The sequence below is a fragment of the Phaenicophaeus curvirostris genome, chromosome 1 (genome assembly GCF_032191515.1).
Source record: "Phaenicophaeus curvirostris isolate KB17595 chromosome 1, BPBGC_Pcur_1.0, whole genome shotgun sequence".
NCBI lineage: Eukaryota > Metazoa > Chordata > Aves > Cuculiformes > Cuculidae > Phaenicophaeus > Phaenicophaeus curvirostris.
In genome coordinates this window covers 158818152-158835648 of record NC_091392.1, presented here as the reverse complement: position 1 = coordinate 158835648, position 17497 = coordinate 158818152, and the positions used below count along the sequence as shown (strand labels likewise).

Sequence of the window (17497 nt, the reverse complement as noted above, 5' to 3'; positions counted from 1 at the left end):
TGCTAATTCGTCTAACAGCCTTTCTGCAACTCAATGCTTAGGTCACAGGAGACCAGATTTATTGCACAGAAAATTGTGCATGTCTTAATTATGTGGTGCTACATTCAGAAAACATTTTTACCAAGTTTATTTCACTCCCTCCTCAGCTGGGTTTGTCCAGGCTTGACTCTGGGTTGTGTAGTTTTTTATCTTAACTAGAAGAAATCATTGCACCCAACCCATCCCGCACAAAGTGCGATGGGAGCTCAGAGGCCACCTGCCCACAAAGCCACAACTCCATCACTGCATCAGCCTCGTGGCTCTACACAGACTGAGGCTGAAACTTCAGATTCCCACTCTGTCTCTATTTGTACTGCCTGCTGAATCCATCAACTCCGGTGCTAAATCAGAAACATTCAAACCTGGGTTAGCAAGTTCTTCTGGTGCTGTAGTTGAATTTTGTGGGCCGTGCACTAGGGTAATGGATGTGTTTCTTTAAATCAGTAACATTTCTGAAGAGCCAACTGCTGCACCATCAGAAACACGTACTTTGTTTTCACCGATTTTAGGAGGGGTAACACTCTTTCCTGCAAACTTTTTGGAAGCTTATCTGCAGCTGTACAGTAGGGATAGAGCTTTTGTTTCATGGAAATGAAGTGTATCTTTTTCTTACAGATGCACCACTCGCTATTGAGCTTTTTATGTGCATTTTAGGTTTCCCTTTTTATTTTTTAACTTATTAACTCTGACAAGTAACCTCTTGGTTGTGAACAATTTAATTCACAATTCATTTTTCTGATTCAAAGTGAACACGAGTGCCCTAATCCCCTAATGGGAATTAATTGCATGTTTCAGTGCTTAACTCTGATCCTTTCTCAATCCCCACTGGGACAAGTTTCTTCCTGAAGAATCTGTGTTTGTTATTCAAAACACAATCTGAAAGGTAATGATTTTTCTTATAAATGAGAGTCAGACTGACTGAATATTAATGCACTTTTTATTTTGAGGGAATGAGCTGCATCCAAAAAAACCCAACTCATTTATGTCATGATAGATAAATTATGCTGAAGTATATCTGATAAAAAAAAAACAGGGGTGGGGGAAAATCAGCAACGTCTTTTTTCCTTAAGTGAAAGCTGTCTGACAGTAAATAAAGGCACACATTTTTACTTTGAAAACTGTATTCTGTTACAAAGAAAAACTGTTTACTTCACCAAGGGGGAAATTGCTTTGCTACTGAGTATTTTAAATGACACTCCTCTTGGCCAGAAATATACCCCTTTGATAACCCACCTGAACTAACAGTTTACTAAAATAAGAGCAAATAGCAGAAAATAGATTGAAAGTTTCTACTTCCAGTTTGTTTCTAAAGATATTTCATATTTGGAAAACATTGTTCAGTGACCCTCTTTCCTTAAGGAACTGCACATGCTCTTCTGATGTTGAGTGTCTGGTGAGTAGCCGCCAGACGGCAAAACAGAAGAAACCATCAAACAGTGCAAGAACTGCTTCTGCCTTACGGAAACAATGGGGGATGAACAGGGCACAGCATGAAAAGTGACCCAGGAACTATGAAGATACCTTTTTTTTGTTGTTAATCTTTCAGTAAAGCCAGCCTTTTATCCCATTTAAACCAATTTTGAGTGGTTTATGTTCAGAGATAGAACAAATACTGAACAATTTTGTTAAGGGTCTGTATTCAAGAGAGGGCTAGCACATGTGCAGATCAGTTCCTTCAGGTTGCTTAGCACTTTGAGGCATCTATCTGGGGAAAGAGGGCAGGAGCACGGCACTACCTGGTCTTTCTGCCAGCAGCCCTACCTTCCAGTTTTGTTGGGTCTGATCAGCGACTCCAAGGAGAGCCACCGTCACTCCCCTCCCCTAAAGGAGCAGGGCAGACCTCTCCTTTCCCACAGCACCCACTGGCCACCCCACTTCTCTCCTTGGAGCTGCAGCTTGCTCTTAGGCGCTTGTCAGTTGGTCAGCAAGCACGACCTCGGTGCTGGGGTTACCGAAAACCCTTCAGTGGGTCTGCGAAATGACACGATGCCAGGTTAAATGTGCCCTGCTGCCACACCACTGGGCCTCGTTTTGGTCTGGCATGAAAGCCTTTTCATCCCTCTTTGTGACAGGCAGGTCCTCTCTTCGTCTTGGTGATGTCCCAGTTTAGCTCACTGCAACTACAATCATCATGCTGCTTGCTTTTCTTTTCCCCTTTTTTAAGGTTGTGACCAAACTAACGTCATTGTTTGAAAAAATACTATTGAACGCACACAACTGCAGCACACAATGACCTAAAGTTTGAAGGCATTAAGTTGCTTTCAGATGATTAATGCCACTGTGCTTTATCTTGCCACGAAACAAGATGACACCTGAACTTCCGAACTGCAGCTGGGCTCTTCTGTTACTGAATAAAATGCTGTTTATTAAATACCGAGTGCTGCCACAGTGAAAGAAGAGCCCAAGCAGGAGAGGGGGGGAAGCAGTAGCTTCCCAGGGTGTGTTGAACCACATGCTGAGATGGCAACGCCAGGTGTCCCAGGTAGCATGTGACCATCAGATCAGGCTTTAGAAAACAACACCCCACCCCAGCAAGGGAAAACACATTTACTGTGGTTTCACAGCTGCAAGTTTTAATTACCAAGGTTGATCTGGGCTAGTTAACCCATAAATGCAGTGAGGCAGCATAGGAAAGCATCTGCTTAGCTGAACCAAACCATGATTTTCTTTTAAAACCCCTTCCCCCACCCTAAAGGACAGGCTGAGTAGAGCTTGTTTCCATCACTAGAATGGCTCTCATAATGGTGAGAGGAAAAAGAAAATATAAGAAAAGCTCAGCCTTTTTCCCAGCGCTCAGGGATGTGTAGGCTGATGTTGAAGATTCCTTAGAGGAAATCATGGGCTGTAATTTGATTACAGCAAAGAACCATAAGCGTGACTTTCTCCTGGTGTCTGTTTTTCACTGTTACCATTTTTGACTGAAAAGCTTGAATTTAATGCGTACTCGGCACTGGTGAGAACACACCTTGAATCCTGTGTTCAGTTCGGGCCCCTCACCACAAGAAGGATGTTGAGGCTCTGGAGCGAGTCCAGAGAAGAGCAACGAAGCTGGTGAGGGGGCTGGAGAACAGGCCTTATGTGGAGCAGCTGAGGGAACTGGGGTTGTTTAGCCTGGAGAAGAGGAGGCTGAGGGGAGACCTCATTGCTCTCTATAACTACCTGAAAGGAGGTTGTAGAGAGGAGGGTGCTGGCCTCTTCTCCCAAGTGACAGGGGACAGGACAAGGGGGAATGGCCTCAAGCTGCGCCAGGGGAGGTTTAGGCTGAACATTAGGAAAAAAATTTTTCACAGAAAGGGTCATTGGGCACAGGCTGCCCAGGGAGGTGGTTGAATAACAATCCCTGGAGGTGTTTAAAAGATGGGTGGATGAGGTGCTGAGGGGTTGATAGGAATGGTTGGACTTGATGATCCACTTGATGATCCGGTGGGTCTTTTCCATCCGGGTGATTCTATGATTCTGTGATATTTCAGTTGGGTGTAGGACTATGAGACTTTTGCACACACCTCGAGTCTCACGTGGCCGATGCGTTTTAGTGTGGATGCGATTCTCCAGAGCACTGGCCAAAGCAGCCACGCAGGTAATGTTCGTCTTTGTTTTCCAGCTGCTTTTGCAGGTACAATGGCTCGTGTGTTTGTCTACGGTACACTGAAGAAGGGCCAGCCCAACTACAAGCACATGATCAACACAGCCAAGGGTCTAGCGAAATTCCAAGGAAGGGGCCGCACGGTGGAGAAATACCCGCTGGTGATCGCGGGAAAATACAACATCCCTTACATGCTGAACATCCCGGGAACAGGACACCACGTCGCTGGTGAGATTTACTCAGTTGACGAGCAGATGTTGCGGTTCCTCGATGAGTTTGAAGGCTGCCCAGACATGTACCAGCGCACCCTGAAGAGAATCGAGGTGGTGGAATGGGAAGGGAAGGGCGGCACAGGCGAGCCGCGGGCGACTGCTGAAGGCATCCTGGAGTGCTTCGTGTACAGCACAACAACGTACCCGCCCGAGTGGGTCGGTCTCCCCTACCATGACAGTTACGACTCCTCAGGGAAACACGGCCTCTCCTACGTTCTACGCGAAAGCCGGGATTAGACACGGGAGATAACGCAGCCCAGCCGAAGACATAGTACTAAGCAACGTGTTGATCAGTAACTTTTCCAGGAAAGCTGTAATACTTTTGTATTAAAACACAAGATCCCTTGTAACCGTCCCAAGCCAGGAGTCTTGGCGCTAGCATTGAAGTCTTGTAGGCCCAGGGATGGGGACTCATCCCTAGCTGTTCAGTGTCCTCCTCGCTCCCGCTAACCTGCTGCGAGTAATCAGGTTTGCATGAAGCATAAAATAACTGTAGTATCTGTGCACACCGGGCTTGGGGTCTCATTATTTGCTCCATCCCGCCCTTTGCCTCAGTCCATGACCGAGGTCAGTGAAAGGCAGATGACCAGACTAATTTTTGGTTTTTACCTGAATTTACAAATTTTCTTGTGTAATTCTCCAAGGTGGGTGGAATAATGCTGATACTATTGCACTAACGGCTGAAATTGATTTTAAAAAAATCATGTCTGCAAACAAAGTAAAGCAAAACTTGATTGAATATTGACATGTAATGGTGTCTAGTAGGCTACTGAATGTAAACATGGAGAGATAACCTTATAGATACTACACACTTCACGATAAATATTAAATTGCTGGAGAAATAGAGAAAATTTGAAGACTTTTCTCACTGTGTTGCAATGTTTTCCTGAGCTGGAAAAGCATACTTTTAAAACATGTTTAGTTTTATAAGGTACTGTGGAGTAATATTAAAAGAGTATAAGAGAATTACATTTAAAGTTGTATTTTTAATTTAACAATCTAAGCACTTTAGGTACCACTTCAGTTCACTGAGTGACTGTGAGGTTGGCTATGGGTGTTGGGGACCTGATTTCAGCTGCCCATCACACGACAGCAGATGCAGCTCTTGTGGGCACTTAAAATCACAGTGATTTTTAGCCAAGCACTTTAATGCAGAACTTGAAACCATATGCAAACTGAATTTCTTATAGATTCTTAAAGATTTTATACACATTATAAACATTATCCAAAGGACCTGTAGTGTGATTATTGCAACATTCAACTGGAAAAAAGAAAATGTAAAGAAGATGACGGTCCCCCTGACCCAACCAACTGTGCTGGTTTCTGTACAATCTGGGAAAATCAGGGCTTTCTGTTGTTCTATTGCCTTAGATTTTCTTTCCGATGCAGCGTTTGATACGTATCGATTGTGCAGTAATCAAAGCTGCCAAAGGGACGTGAGCAGAGAATGTGCCATGCAGTGAGACAAAGTATGATTAAATGTCCTAAGGATGCCATTAAGAGCAATATTGTGCTTTTGCTTCATTGCCCGGTGGCGGCCAAAGATCTAAGGGAGGGAATTTATGAGGATAAGCTGAGGTAGTTGGGGTTGTTCAGCCTAGAGAAGAGAAGGCTCTGGGGAGGCCTTATAGTGACTTTCCATTACTTAAAGGTGGCTACAGAACAGCTGGGGAGAGGCTCTTCGTTAGGAAGTACAGCGAGAGGAGGAAGGGAACGGTTTTAAGCTGAAAGAGGGGAGATTTAGATTAAATAGTGTGAAGAAATTTCTTCCTGTGAGGGTGGTGAGGCACTGGAACAGGTTGCCCTAAGGAGTTTTGGATGCCCCATCCCTGGAGGTGTTCAAGGCCAGTTTTTCTTTGAGTAACCGGATCTAGTGGAATGTGTCCCTGTCCATGTTGGGGGTCTTGGGATTGGATGGGCTTTGAGGTTCCTTGCAGTGCAAACTGTTCTGCAATTCTATGAATTAGCCCATGGGTAAGGAATCGGCCTAAACGTACCAAGTGACGGGCACTGCTGTATCTCGTTTAGAAAAATACAGAAAGCTTGGGTTGCTGCAGCAGACAAATTAAGTGATTTTAAAGTACACTAGTCATGTCTCTTAACCATACTTTTGTTTAGAACTGTGCTTCTTTTGGAAGGGGCAGGACAGCATTAAGGAGATTTATTGGAAGATCTGCAGGGTGTCTGCCTCAGTTTCTCCAAATCAAAAAGCATTCATTTTCCTGGATGGCAGGTACTACTCAAACACTCTCCTTATTCATCTTGATGGGTTTTGTGAACTACTTAACGAAGCAGTTCCTTGTACTACATTATTCCATTACTGGCTGTGTGATTTAGTTGGCAGCTTCTCAATAACATAAAAAAATGCCTCTTCAATGAAAAGTTTCAAGCAGAATGAACCTTTCTGGCTGAACGTGAGTCATTAGCCCAGTCACAGACTGTTTTCGTCCTTCACCTTCCAGTAAAGGGCTCAGGTGCCTCTCAGCAGAGGTTTTTTTTCTGGGAAGTTGCATGACTCTGCAGTCCTAGGCAAGAACAGGAGAGCAGGCCCCCTCCTGTCTGGGGCAGCGGTCAAGTCAAAGCAGGTACGGTAACTTTGATGCGTGTAAAACCTGCTGAAGGAGGTGAGAGCGAAGCATCCTGGCCCAGGGGGAGGCAGCAGCAGAGGCCCAGGCGAGAGCACAGGGACAGAGATGATGCCCTACAGTGCATGGAATGCAGGGGTCCCTCTGCATCTAGTGAGCTTCACCTGCTGACTTACTGAGCTCAATGACTTAATGGAAAAGAGAGCTTCTGTTAACCACACACTAATACTTACAACCCAGTAAAAGTCTGCTACCTTCACCATCCTGTGGCACTGAGTTCCTGAGTGAGGAGGGGGAAAAATACATAGTCTTACCTGTTCTTAACAGGTCACCAGCCATGTCCCTTCTCTTCAAGTCTCTTAAATCTTCCTCCTCTCCAGGTCCTCTCTGGCTTCGCATACTGGATACACAGTTCTTCCAGCAGGATATTGTTATTATGTTTTATTTTTTTTATGTTCTTCACACCATTTTTAGTAAAATCCTCTGCACAACAAAAGATCAGACACCTGGGTCTCCCTTTCCTGTGAGAGCCCAGGAGGCAGCACGTCTGGCCTGAGGGACAGCAAGTGTCTCTAGTGATACCTTGGGGTGGCTAAGGGGATTCGAGGACAGTGACAGCTCCTTCTGGAAGGATTTGCATCCAGTCATAAATACAAAGAAGATGAAGAGGTGGGAGGATCAGTGTCTGAATAAAATAAGAAAATTCCTATACAATTGTAAATGAAAATACACAGAGAAAGTCTCCACTAGCAAAATAAAATATCTGACCTATCATTTAAATCTAGTCTATACAAAGTCTTCAAAGTAAAATAAACCCGATCAGAATTTAAGCCATCAGCAGTACTTGTCCAGCGCTTACACAGAGTGTAGGGAAACAGCTCAGTTCATGCAGTGGTTAATTTTCCACTCTTACCAATCATCCTGTACCGTTTGGCTGTTGGGGCCTCAAACCAATGATATCACCATGAAGAAGACAAACTGGATCTGGGATCTGGGCTTTTGTTGTGTTATGTTTTTGGTTTTTTTTTTTAAAAAAAGAGGCTTTTCCTGTTCTAAAGCAGAAATTGTATTTTATTGATTTTATTTGATCCTGAAAAATCAAAGAATTACAAAGGTTATGTACAAGTATTTCTGGAAGTAAAAATCTGGGATCTGTTGCCAAGGTTTAACATCTGTGTTTGCTGTCTTAACCTCTGATACAATAAATATGACTGTATAAAATCTTGTGTATAGGATTGTCCATTTTCTGTGTTGAATCTCCTTAGTCTTACTGTACGGGTGAAAATAACAAAGGCTTAGCTAATTCAACAGTGTGGAGGCAACTTTTCATTCCAGTTCCACCAGCAGATCTCCTTCGCCAACAGTATCCCCAGCTTTGCAGTGCACAGCTTTCACCTGCCGTACAGAAAGAGAAATCATTTCAAACCTTCCTCAGCAGCACACTTAAATAAATGGTTAGGTTGACAGTGCTTATATAGAGTAGCACATCTGCACAGACAGGGTAGATGGCTGCTATGCAAGATTATTACCACTGTGGATCACAAATCCATGTACGCTGGAAGGGCCTCAAGAAGTCTGACAGCTCAACCTTCAATGTTCAGAGCCCAGCTAAGTTTTGAGCATCTCTGAGACTGGAGGCCACCACCTCTCCACTGCTTGACCAAATCACATACAAATCCATCAAGGTATTTGGGGCTCCTACCACTAGCTGGTTCTCTTATGACTTCAAGTGGTTGAAGACCTGAACGTCGGATGGTGATGGCACTTCTAGCGATTAAAAAGCACCTTTCAGCCATCTGTTTGCACTGCTGTTCATTTACTACTAAAATCTTAAATCTTTTAGAGGACAGGCTGATACTTCAACACTCACACTCGGATGTTTCAGTGAAATATTCCAGTATATCCTGCATTACAGATTTTAAGTATAACTGAGTTTTGGGACTGCAGCCATGAAGTGGGTTTCCCTCAATGCCCAGATTCAAATCTGGGATTGATTCAAATCTGAATTGGGATCCTTTAACATAACTGAACTTGGCAAAGGGCTGCCACTGCTGTACCTTAATTACATACTGATGCGCAGATTCCCAAATTTTATTTCAGAAAGAGCTCATTCTAGTCCCTCATTTCCTCTCTAAAAGGCCATAGCGTGTCTGAATTCCCTTTCAGCGCATGGAGCTCCACAAAACATTTGAAGCTGTATATCAGAGTTTGCTTGCAATATTAATTCAGAGCTCACACTGACACGTGCCCAAATCCCTGCTTGAAACCTTGTTCGGCAGTCAGCTCAGTGTAGTTATTCAAACGTTCCCACCTTAGGCTCCTAAAGGAAAACTGCAGGAAATCCTAAATACCAGGCTGTACTGCTACACTACTGGCCATGTCTGAGTTCGACAGTCTGAAATCCCATGAGCTTTAAGCGTATCTCAGGCTCTGTAGCGCAGGCATATTCATAGAATCATAGAATCACTAGGTTGGAAAGGACCCACTGGATCATTGAGTCCAACCATTCCTATCAAATTCTATGCAATTCACAGCATTGCCCAAGAAACGAAGCTGAACACCGTACACGGGCAAAGACACCATGAGATGTACCAAAAAAAGGGCTTTATGTCTAAGTCAATAGCTAGGTAGTCTACCCCATTCCCGAGTCTCAATCTTCTAAGGGCTGAAAGCAGTGTGAAAAATACTCTCCTCCTTTCTTTTCTTTTTCTACAAAGCCAAGATTCAGCAAACATTGTAGCTGGCGAGTGTCTCAAACTCCCCAGTGACTTCTGATACGCAGCAGGGCCAGCTCCCCGTTCCGACCCACGCGCAGCTGTCCCGTAGGAGACAGGAGACACACCAGTTCCTCTCCATCTTTCCCTCATTTTTAAACCACCTGCAGCTGGAGTTAACTCAAAATAGATAAAACTAAGCCACTTTTCTCACAGTTATAAACAGGAAGATGAGGTTTGATGCAGGAAAGGAATTCAGCCTGGAATGAAAATGGGAACATCTTCCAGCTGAAGACAAACAAACTGAGTTTCAAAACACAGTTTCAAAGCATCAAAACATGGATGAAAATTGCCAGCATCAAACAACCCATTCCTGTGGAGGAGCCAAGTTATTCTAGCGCTCAGAGCCATGACTTTGCACTGCAGAACAGGGTGAGTTCTGTTTAGCAGCTTCATTTCCACACAGCCCCAAACTTTTCTCTTTTTCAAATTCTCAGAATTCTAAAGAACCAAATAATTTGCTTACTATTAAAATGGAGACACCAAGGGGACACTGCAGGGTGCACGACCAGCCCACTAAATGTCCTGTGCACCATTCAAATCCCACTTTTAAGGATTAATAAACCAAATGTGGGGCTTATGTGGCATCTGTGCAGAGCAAATGGGTGATGTTTATTATTTGGAGAAGTGCAAATAGGATTTTAAGGAAAAGGCCCATGGGTTGCAGCATGGGTTGGTGGGAAAGGGAAGGTTAAAGTTAAAAATAAAAGGGAACAGGTAGGAGGGGGATGGCATTTTAATTACAAATACTCACTAGTTAAAATCAGTGGATGCAAAAAGCAGCAATCAGGGGTTAAACAAAAGAAGCAAGGACGAAAAAAATAAATGCTAGGAAATACTAATCAAGTGAGAAAATAAATTATACAGAAATTAATGCATGAAAGAAAAGAATAAAATGGCAATGTTAGAGCAATGGAGGAAGGTATGTTCTCCCTCTCTGTGTATTTATTTTCCTCAAGCCCCAGTTTTGCACTAGATGCACTGGAAGAGGCAACCCTGGGTCCCAGCTTCAGTGACAATCCTCATGCTGTGCCAAATAAGCCTTTCTTGTAAACACACAAACAGTCCTTGGCATAGAGACCCATCCTGAGATCTCAGTGAATCTTGCCAGTGGCTAACCTCCTCCCAGCCCTGGCGAGTCAGGCTCCTTGCTGCCTCCCTCTGGGCTGAGGGACCTTGCCTTGGGGTTTGATTTATTACTTTTAGTGGGGAAAAGGCAGCGCTTCAGGGAGAGCAGAGGGGCCTTTCCCCAGACAGAGAAGGGATAGGACATGCTAGGAAATATGAGATAGAAGGGAATACATAATCCAGATGCAGACTCTACGTTCCCTTTTGAAAGGATGGATCAGTGGCCTGTACCTAGGTGATGGTTTCAGGTTGTGAATTATAACCTGGCACAGGGATGCTCTGAGGCCCTGACATGGGGGCTGATAATCCCCAAACCAGAAGGGGTTTAAGGTACGTCCTTGCCACGTAAGCTTAACCAGTTCCCCACCCAGAGGGTTGGGTTTGGTACACTCTGCACTGCAGGAGCAGAGTCCCAGTTCAGGGACTGCGACGCCGATTCCCCGGGAAGCAAGATGCCACATTGCACAGCCTTGCAAAGGTTAACAGGTTTGCAGATCTAGGCTTCAAATTTAACAGTCACAGTAATAAATAAAATCGCTTTTCTCATCCTCCTGAAAAAGCAGTTTCTATGCCTCATTCTAAGTGTTTTTTTAATGTCAAATTGTTTGCCATTAATGAATTAACTGGCAAAGAGATCTCTCCTGTTCACTTGCTCTTTGGAAAGATGGAATTTGGAGAAACGGTCTGCAACACCTTTCAATTCAACTTGGCATTGTAACATCACAGAAAACAAATCATTTAGGAGAAAAAGAGTTATGAATTTCTGAAGCCAGTAAAACTATTTCCTGCTGTGCTATCTAAGGCTCGGAACTACTTAACAGCATTCACAGCAGATGCAAATGTTAAAAATTAAAGACACCTCACTTTGAAAGACTTACAACAATCAGACTTAATTCCTTAACAACCAGAATCCTCCTTTTTTCCTTTTTAAATTCTATCCTATTTGACAAGTTGCATATGGTTTTAAGTGACCCAAGGTAGCTTACCTTGCCTGTTTTAGCAGCAATCATACTGTTCTGCATTTTCATTGCTTCAATTACACAAATCTCTTGACCTTCTGAAACCTGGTAAAATTAAAGCAGTACAAAATAAGGATGGAAGATTTGAAATGTTCTAAGTATGCATGATTCTTCTGGAAAATAAAGGGATTATTTCATTAAATACTAAACAGACTTCCATGGCATAAGTTGAATCAGCCAGCTACAGTCAGGACACAAACCACAATCACAGATCACATTTGCCTTTAACAAACTAGCAGCAACACAGGGAAAAAGGAGTCATCTACTTAAAACTATTGCCCCAGACAAACCTGAAAGGCTCCTCTCCCATCCCATAGATTCAGCTTCAACTTCTATGGTTCATGTTTCACAGCCATTGCAATTCAACATTAAATCCAGAGCAGAAATCAAATCTGTGCGGTTTTGGCTGGGGAGCCTTTGCTTTGCTTCCAATGGCACAGATCCCACAGACAGTAATCTCGATTCAGAAGTCAAAAGTTTTTTGGCACACATCTCGGGGAGCATGGGCTAGATGCTCCAGCAGTACCCAATGGGCTAACACTGAGCAGAATGTCACACCTCTGAGCATATCAGTATCCCGATATCGGCTGATGACTTTGGACTGATGAAGGGGAGCACGTCCGCGAGGAGCCACCACCTCTCATCCACAAGGGAGGCATCATGAGGCAAACCCATCATTTTAACCACAGCTGATAGCCCTTAAAGGGAAACATCCAAGTTTCTCTTCCTGCTTGTTTGCACACTGCTGACAGGCATGTTCAACTCAAGGTCACCAGTAACCCACTGGGCTGCTCTGCTGGGGCTCCCTGTTGCCTCCCAGACAGATCCTCCTTCCAATGCCTTGGACCACACTGCGCAGAGGAAACAGCCGCTTGAGGCTTTACAAGTAGTCGGGGTGGGGGCTGCCTGCCTATATATGAGGGGAGAACCACGGGATTCAGGATTTATCTGTTGTGTAACCCAGTCATCAGCTAGTCATCCTATGAAGACGATGTATCCCAGAGAGGGAAGGGCGCTGGGCCCTCCCTGCCAGTATTTAGGACTTGTACAGGGACACCTCTCTAGGATGCCTGGCTCCATGTGCCCACTGCAAGTCTTTTCATTAGACTCTTTTGCAGAAGTAGTCTGCCATTCACTCATTATCCCAGAAAATCTGGGATGCTTTCACTCTGATGTCAAAGTTTCATTAAAGATGGTGATTTCAGACCTGCAGAGATCTGGTCTATGAATTGTTATATGTGCTTGTTCCCTCAAAACGCATTTGTTTATATACATGCATGTATGCACACATATATCTCTCTACATATATGAAAAATGAATAATGGATATTTAAGAATAAATGTGTACCACTTTGGAGGAATAAACTGTATAACAGACAAGTGTGAAGTCAGAGATCAAATGCCCATTGTATGAAGTACATTCTGAAAATTGAAATAAAGCTTTTTTTCCTATAGTGCACACCAGTGTTAAGCATTTCCCAGTGCTACTCTTGGATGGTGTCAACTGTACATCTTAAGCAATGATTGAGAAGCATTGATAGCTGTCTATGAATTCTGAGCAAGACAGAAGAAATTATGTTACAAGGTGCTTATGCCCCATTTCTCCAATAGCGGCATAATAAGCTTTTTGGGGTAAATAAGGAAAGCATTCGCTATGGGAACGTGGCATGCTAACCGTATGCAGGGGAATAACCAACACCAAACATTTCACCTGCAGAAATTCCATCCCAAGCTTCAGGTTAGTATTAAGTCATTAGCAGTTGTCAAATTCAGTGAATAGTATCAAAGACGTGTTCTTTGTCCCCATTTGTTTCCCTTCTATTCCATTTCCCCATCTTTTGTCTCCCTCCTTCCACACCTGCCTGTAGCCTGTCCCAGCGGCTCCTCCTTTCCTTCCTCGCATTGCCTTTTCTTCTCTCTACCTCACTACCGAGCTCTTCCATCCACTGTGCACCTTCCAGCCATTTCTGAGTTTAAGAGGATGCTATGAATATCAACTACTGTTTGACCTTTTAAAAAGAGAAGGCAAGAATGTTTGTTGGAGGGCTTCTTTTACAGCGTATTTAGAAATAAATTTGCCATTCTCTGGTTAAACTCAGCTACCAGAATGCCAAGAATATGGGCCTCTAAAGGTTGCTGAAGATTGAGATGCTAAGGAGTGCAGATCTGAGCTGAGTGGTCTAATTTCAAGAGCACAAGAAAATCTCCTCTTGAGCCCCAGTGTGACTCAGTTTGCCTAAGTGTAACATGGCTTTATCAGGTGGATACTGTGCAAATGAGCCAGTTCGCAAATTATCTGAACAGAGGTCTGGAAATAAATCTACTGCAAAGTACAGAATTGTCTCTGTAGATCTTAATTACAGTGCCAAAATGCCAGGAATTGTTTGTGGCTGTGGTACAGAAATGCCCACAAGTCTGAATTTCTCTTTAGTTTTGCCCCTGTTTTCAAAAAGAAAGGTTTTGTCTTTTATATAATACTTGCCGAGTTGATGACAAAGGAGGTGGTGTCTGGGAAAGAAATAACCCACCCAACACACAAAATATGTAGGCAAAGTGTCCAGTTAACATATAGTCTTACTAATTTGGAAGGAAGGAGGCACTTGCAACATGTACCATGTGTGAAAACGCTGTGTCAGTACTTCTGATCATGTGCAATTTGTTGAAAATTACCTTGGTGAAAGTGTCACTTAAGCACAGAAGTTTAATTATTGTTCTTATGTTAAACCTCTACAGCTCCACTTATTGTGCTGCAAAGCGACAAATCCTAAAATTAGGCACTTGTATCTCCCTTTTCTCTTTTTCAGTCTTTTGGGCATTGTCCAATTTCTTTCATTTCGTAATTGCACATATCCTTTTGCCTGTTATTTAGCCTGCAAATGAAAACCACAGCGATGTGTACGAGTTCTTGCTTTCTAACTTATTTAAGGATTTATCTGGCCTATTTTTAATGTTGCATTTTCATCGTATAATTTATTTCTTTCAGTGGATGGTAAGCCAATGTAAACCACCGTCTTTACATTTCAATGTAGAGCGATGACCTAAATCTGTCAAAATAGGCAAATAATATCAAACCAAGAATCTGATCGATTGGAACCAAGTAAAATAAAAGGGCTCCGTTTCCTAAAATAAATACAACTCAGGTGTCTGTCTCACAGAGTTACACTACACAAAAATCTACCTTTACCTGGCTTAGAATATCAAAAGGGATTAACTGTCTGTATTTTAGTAGTTTATTTCTGTATGGCACAGTTCAAAGTGTCCTGTTCATAGAGCAAAAAGGAAAAAAGAGAGAGAGAGGAAGAGAGGGAGGGAAGGAAGGAGGGAGGGAGGAAGGGAAAGAAGGAGAGGAAGAGAGGAAGAGAGAAAGGGAGAGGAGGAAGGGAGAGGAGGAAGGGAGAGGAGGAAGGGAGAGGAGGAAGGGAGAGGAGGAAGGGAGAGGAGGAAGGGAGAGGAGGAAGGGAGAGGAGGAAGGGAGAGGAGGAAGGGAGAGGAGGAAGGGAGAGGAGGAAGGGAGAGGAGGAAGGGAGAGGAGGAAGGGAGAGGAGGAAGGGAGAGGAGGAAGGGAGAGGAGGAAGGGAGAGGAGGAAGGGAGAGGAGGAAGGGAGAGGAGGAAGGGAGAGGAGGAAGGGAGAGGAGAAAGGGAGAGGAGAAAGGGAGAGGAGAAAGGGAGAGGAGAAAGGGAGAGGAGAAAGGGAGAGGAGAAAGGGAGAGGAGAAAGAGAGAAAGAAAAGAAAAATCATTGAAGAGGAGGGCACTTAACATCTTGATGTTGCTAACAATCCTGATGTGGGAACAGTCAATAGCCCTGTTTGAATAACTAGAGGAGAAAACTGTGGTTGTTATCTCCTCTGGCTGAAAGGTTATGCATAGGACAGGAAACTGTCTCCAGTCATTTCCCAACCAAGCAACTCATGACACCGGATAGAAGCAGAAACTGAGAAGCAGCAACCCTAAGCCGTTTCCACTGCAACTACAGGAGAACCATAAAGACTAATTGCACTTATAGATAGGTCTCTTTAAAACCCAGAAACACGAAAAGACAGCGCACAGCCGAGGGCAGTGCTACCGCGGGATCTCTGTGAATATGGTACACTTTCCTTGGACTCTTGTGCATCATCGGATAAAGACTTAATGACTGTGACAGGACGTCTTCAATGTTAGGCTTACAAAATGGTCACAAGGCCCACAAGTCTTTCTGATAAACCCAATCGGCACTGATGTATTTCCCCGCTCTCAGTCTAATTGGTGTAAAGTTCGCAGATCTGAATCCCCTATCTTTTATCCAGCTTGCTGCGTCCTCTCCTTTGACATGAGGTCAGGGTTCACATTCGCATCCGATTATCGAAGTGGCACTCATTAACCGGCAGCCTGCCTCGCACCAAAATGAGTTCGCTGGAAGGGGAACTCGGCCCATTTACTCAGCAGATTTTAGCATTTTAAGGAGGCCTGAATGTCACACAGTATTGCTACGTTTTGAGGAGTTTCAGACATCTCCAGCTGATGATTAATTGTGAGTGATGGGAAATAAAATCCAGTAAAGCCAGCTGCTTGCCATGGTCGGCAAAATTACTATAATGGATATAGGCTGCCAATTTTCCAGTTTTACTGGCAAGTCTTCCAAGTGTAATTAAGGGAAGTTATAAATGATATGGAAATCTATCAAGTCCCATTTATTTTCAGAGGACTCTTTCCCCTGAGACTTTTATCTTCAAGCTTATAGTTTGCTTTGTTGTGCTAATGATTTAAACCACTTCTTATTTCTGATTAAAGCCCCCAATATCCTTCGTAAGAAGTTAGATCCACTTTATTCAGAAGGATTTAAAGAAACAGAAACCTTTTTAAAGTTGTGTTTGCTAACCGTACTGAGCATTCACTTCCTCTGTGGAGCATCCTCCATCTTAGGCACCTCACTACCGTCTGGATTTCTGCTTCTGACAAATTCTGGCAATTGGGAAAGATCTGGTGGGGAAGAGGAAGGAGGGAGGGAAAAAAAGGGAATGAAAAAAATAAATAAAATTTTAAAAATCCACTGTCAACAAAACCCCAACTTCCCTCCAAATCCTAAATCCTCCAAAAAACAAAGATTGTAGGTGCTGCCTTGGACACCAGGCATTTAGCACAGGGTGGTGTTGCTCGCTAATGTTGTTTGATTTGGAATAAAAGCATGAAAATGATGTGCAAAGGCCTAAAATTGGAGATGTAAAGGATGACTGCACAGTATTCCATTTCTCAATTTCATCCTTCAGAGCCACAAAATGGGGGTGATACAGTTACTGGATGAGATTTACAGTAACAGCTGTGGTCTTCCCACACAAGGGAGGACCTTCTAATGGGCTAAGGTCTGTTTTGAACAGACGGGGAGTAGCAAAACAAGGTTCCCTATTAAGGGTGTGCAGTAATATTCCTGATAAAGAAAATGAGTGGTGGTAGTCAGATTGCTTTAAAAGACCTAAATCTCCTTTCGCTGTTCAGAAAAAAAAAATAGAGCTATTTTAGAAAGTGCTAACTGCTAAATAAATGAAAGACATGTAAATGTGAGGGTTTGGGTTTACTTTAATCTCCTCGCTACTGTAAAGAATGCATAGGAACCAGTGCCAGGGGCATATGGCTTTCTCCTGTGCTGAACATTCATACAAAAGACAGGTTCATCAGTCATTGGAGTATCTGGATAAAAAATTAGCTCCTGATGGATGGTATTTAGAGCTTACCTGCTGCTAGTACATTACCAGAGAAACACAGGTTTTGAAACCCACATGACATTAGAAACTGCAGACCGTGAAATACCCCACGTGCAAGCGCACTCATAATGTACGCCAGGTTATACAAAATAAGAAATAAGCTATTTAAACCCTCTGCCTAAAATTGGGCCCGCTGCAAGGAACCCTGGGTCAGCCCTACACAGGCCAATTAATGCACAGCATCTGCTGTATAGAAGCCGTGCATGAAGCACTTCCGAATGATTTCAGCAATTAAAAGAAAACTGTTTCCTGCCTGTTCTGACAGCAACTGTTTCAATGCAAGAGTGAGCACCAAATCATTGTGTGCAGCTGAAAAAAATTAAGTCTTTTTTCTTCTTCTTCTTCTTTTTTTTTTTTTTA

General features: G+C 43.4%; 2 protein-coding genes across 2 annotated transcripts in view; one reads left to right on the top strand and one right to left on the bottom strand.

Annotated features, from left to right (window-relative positions):
• Window positions 1-3615: 3615 nt before the first annotated feature.
• On the top strand, window positions 3616-5574 carry GGACT (gamma-glutamylamine cyclotransferase). Its single transcript, XM_069879143.1, has one exon. The coding sequence runs from the start codon at window positions 3658-3660 to the stop codon at window positions 4129-4131; it is 474 nt and encodes a 157-aa protein (XP_069735244.1). The 5' UTR covers window positions 3616-3657; the 3' UTR covers window positions 4132-5574.
• Window positions 5575-7592: 2018 nt separating this feature from the next.
• PCCA (propionyl-CoA carboxylase subunit alpha) overlaps window positions 7593-17497 on the bottom strand; it is a 289215-nt gene continuing 279310 nt past the window's right edge. Inside the window, exons 23-24 of the mRNA XM_069878949.1 lie at window positions 11368-11445; window positions 7593-7874 (exon numbers count right to left, since the gene is read on the bottom strand). Of these exons, the coding sequence (XP_069735050.1) occupies window positions 7806-7874; window positions 11368-11445 (147 nt within the window). The 3' untranslated portion in view covers window positions 7593-7805. The remainder of the gene's footprint in view (window positions 7875-11367; window positions 11446-17497) is intronic.

Coding starts and splice junctions, on each gene's coding strand:
- GGACT (XM_069879143.1), top strand. CDS start 3,658: ATGGCTCGTGTGTTTGTCTACGGTACACTGAAGAAGGGCCAGCCCAAC.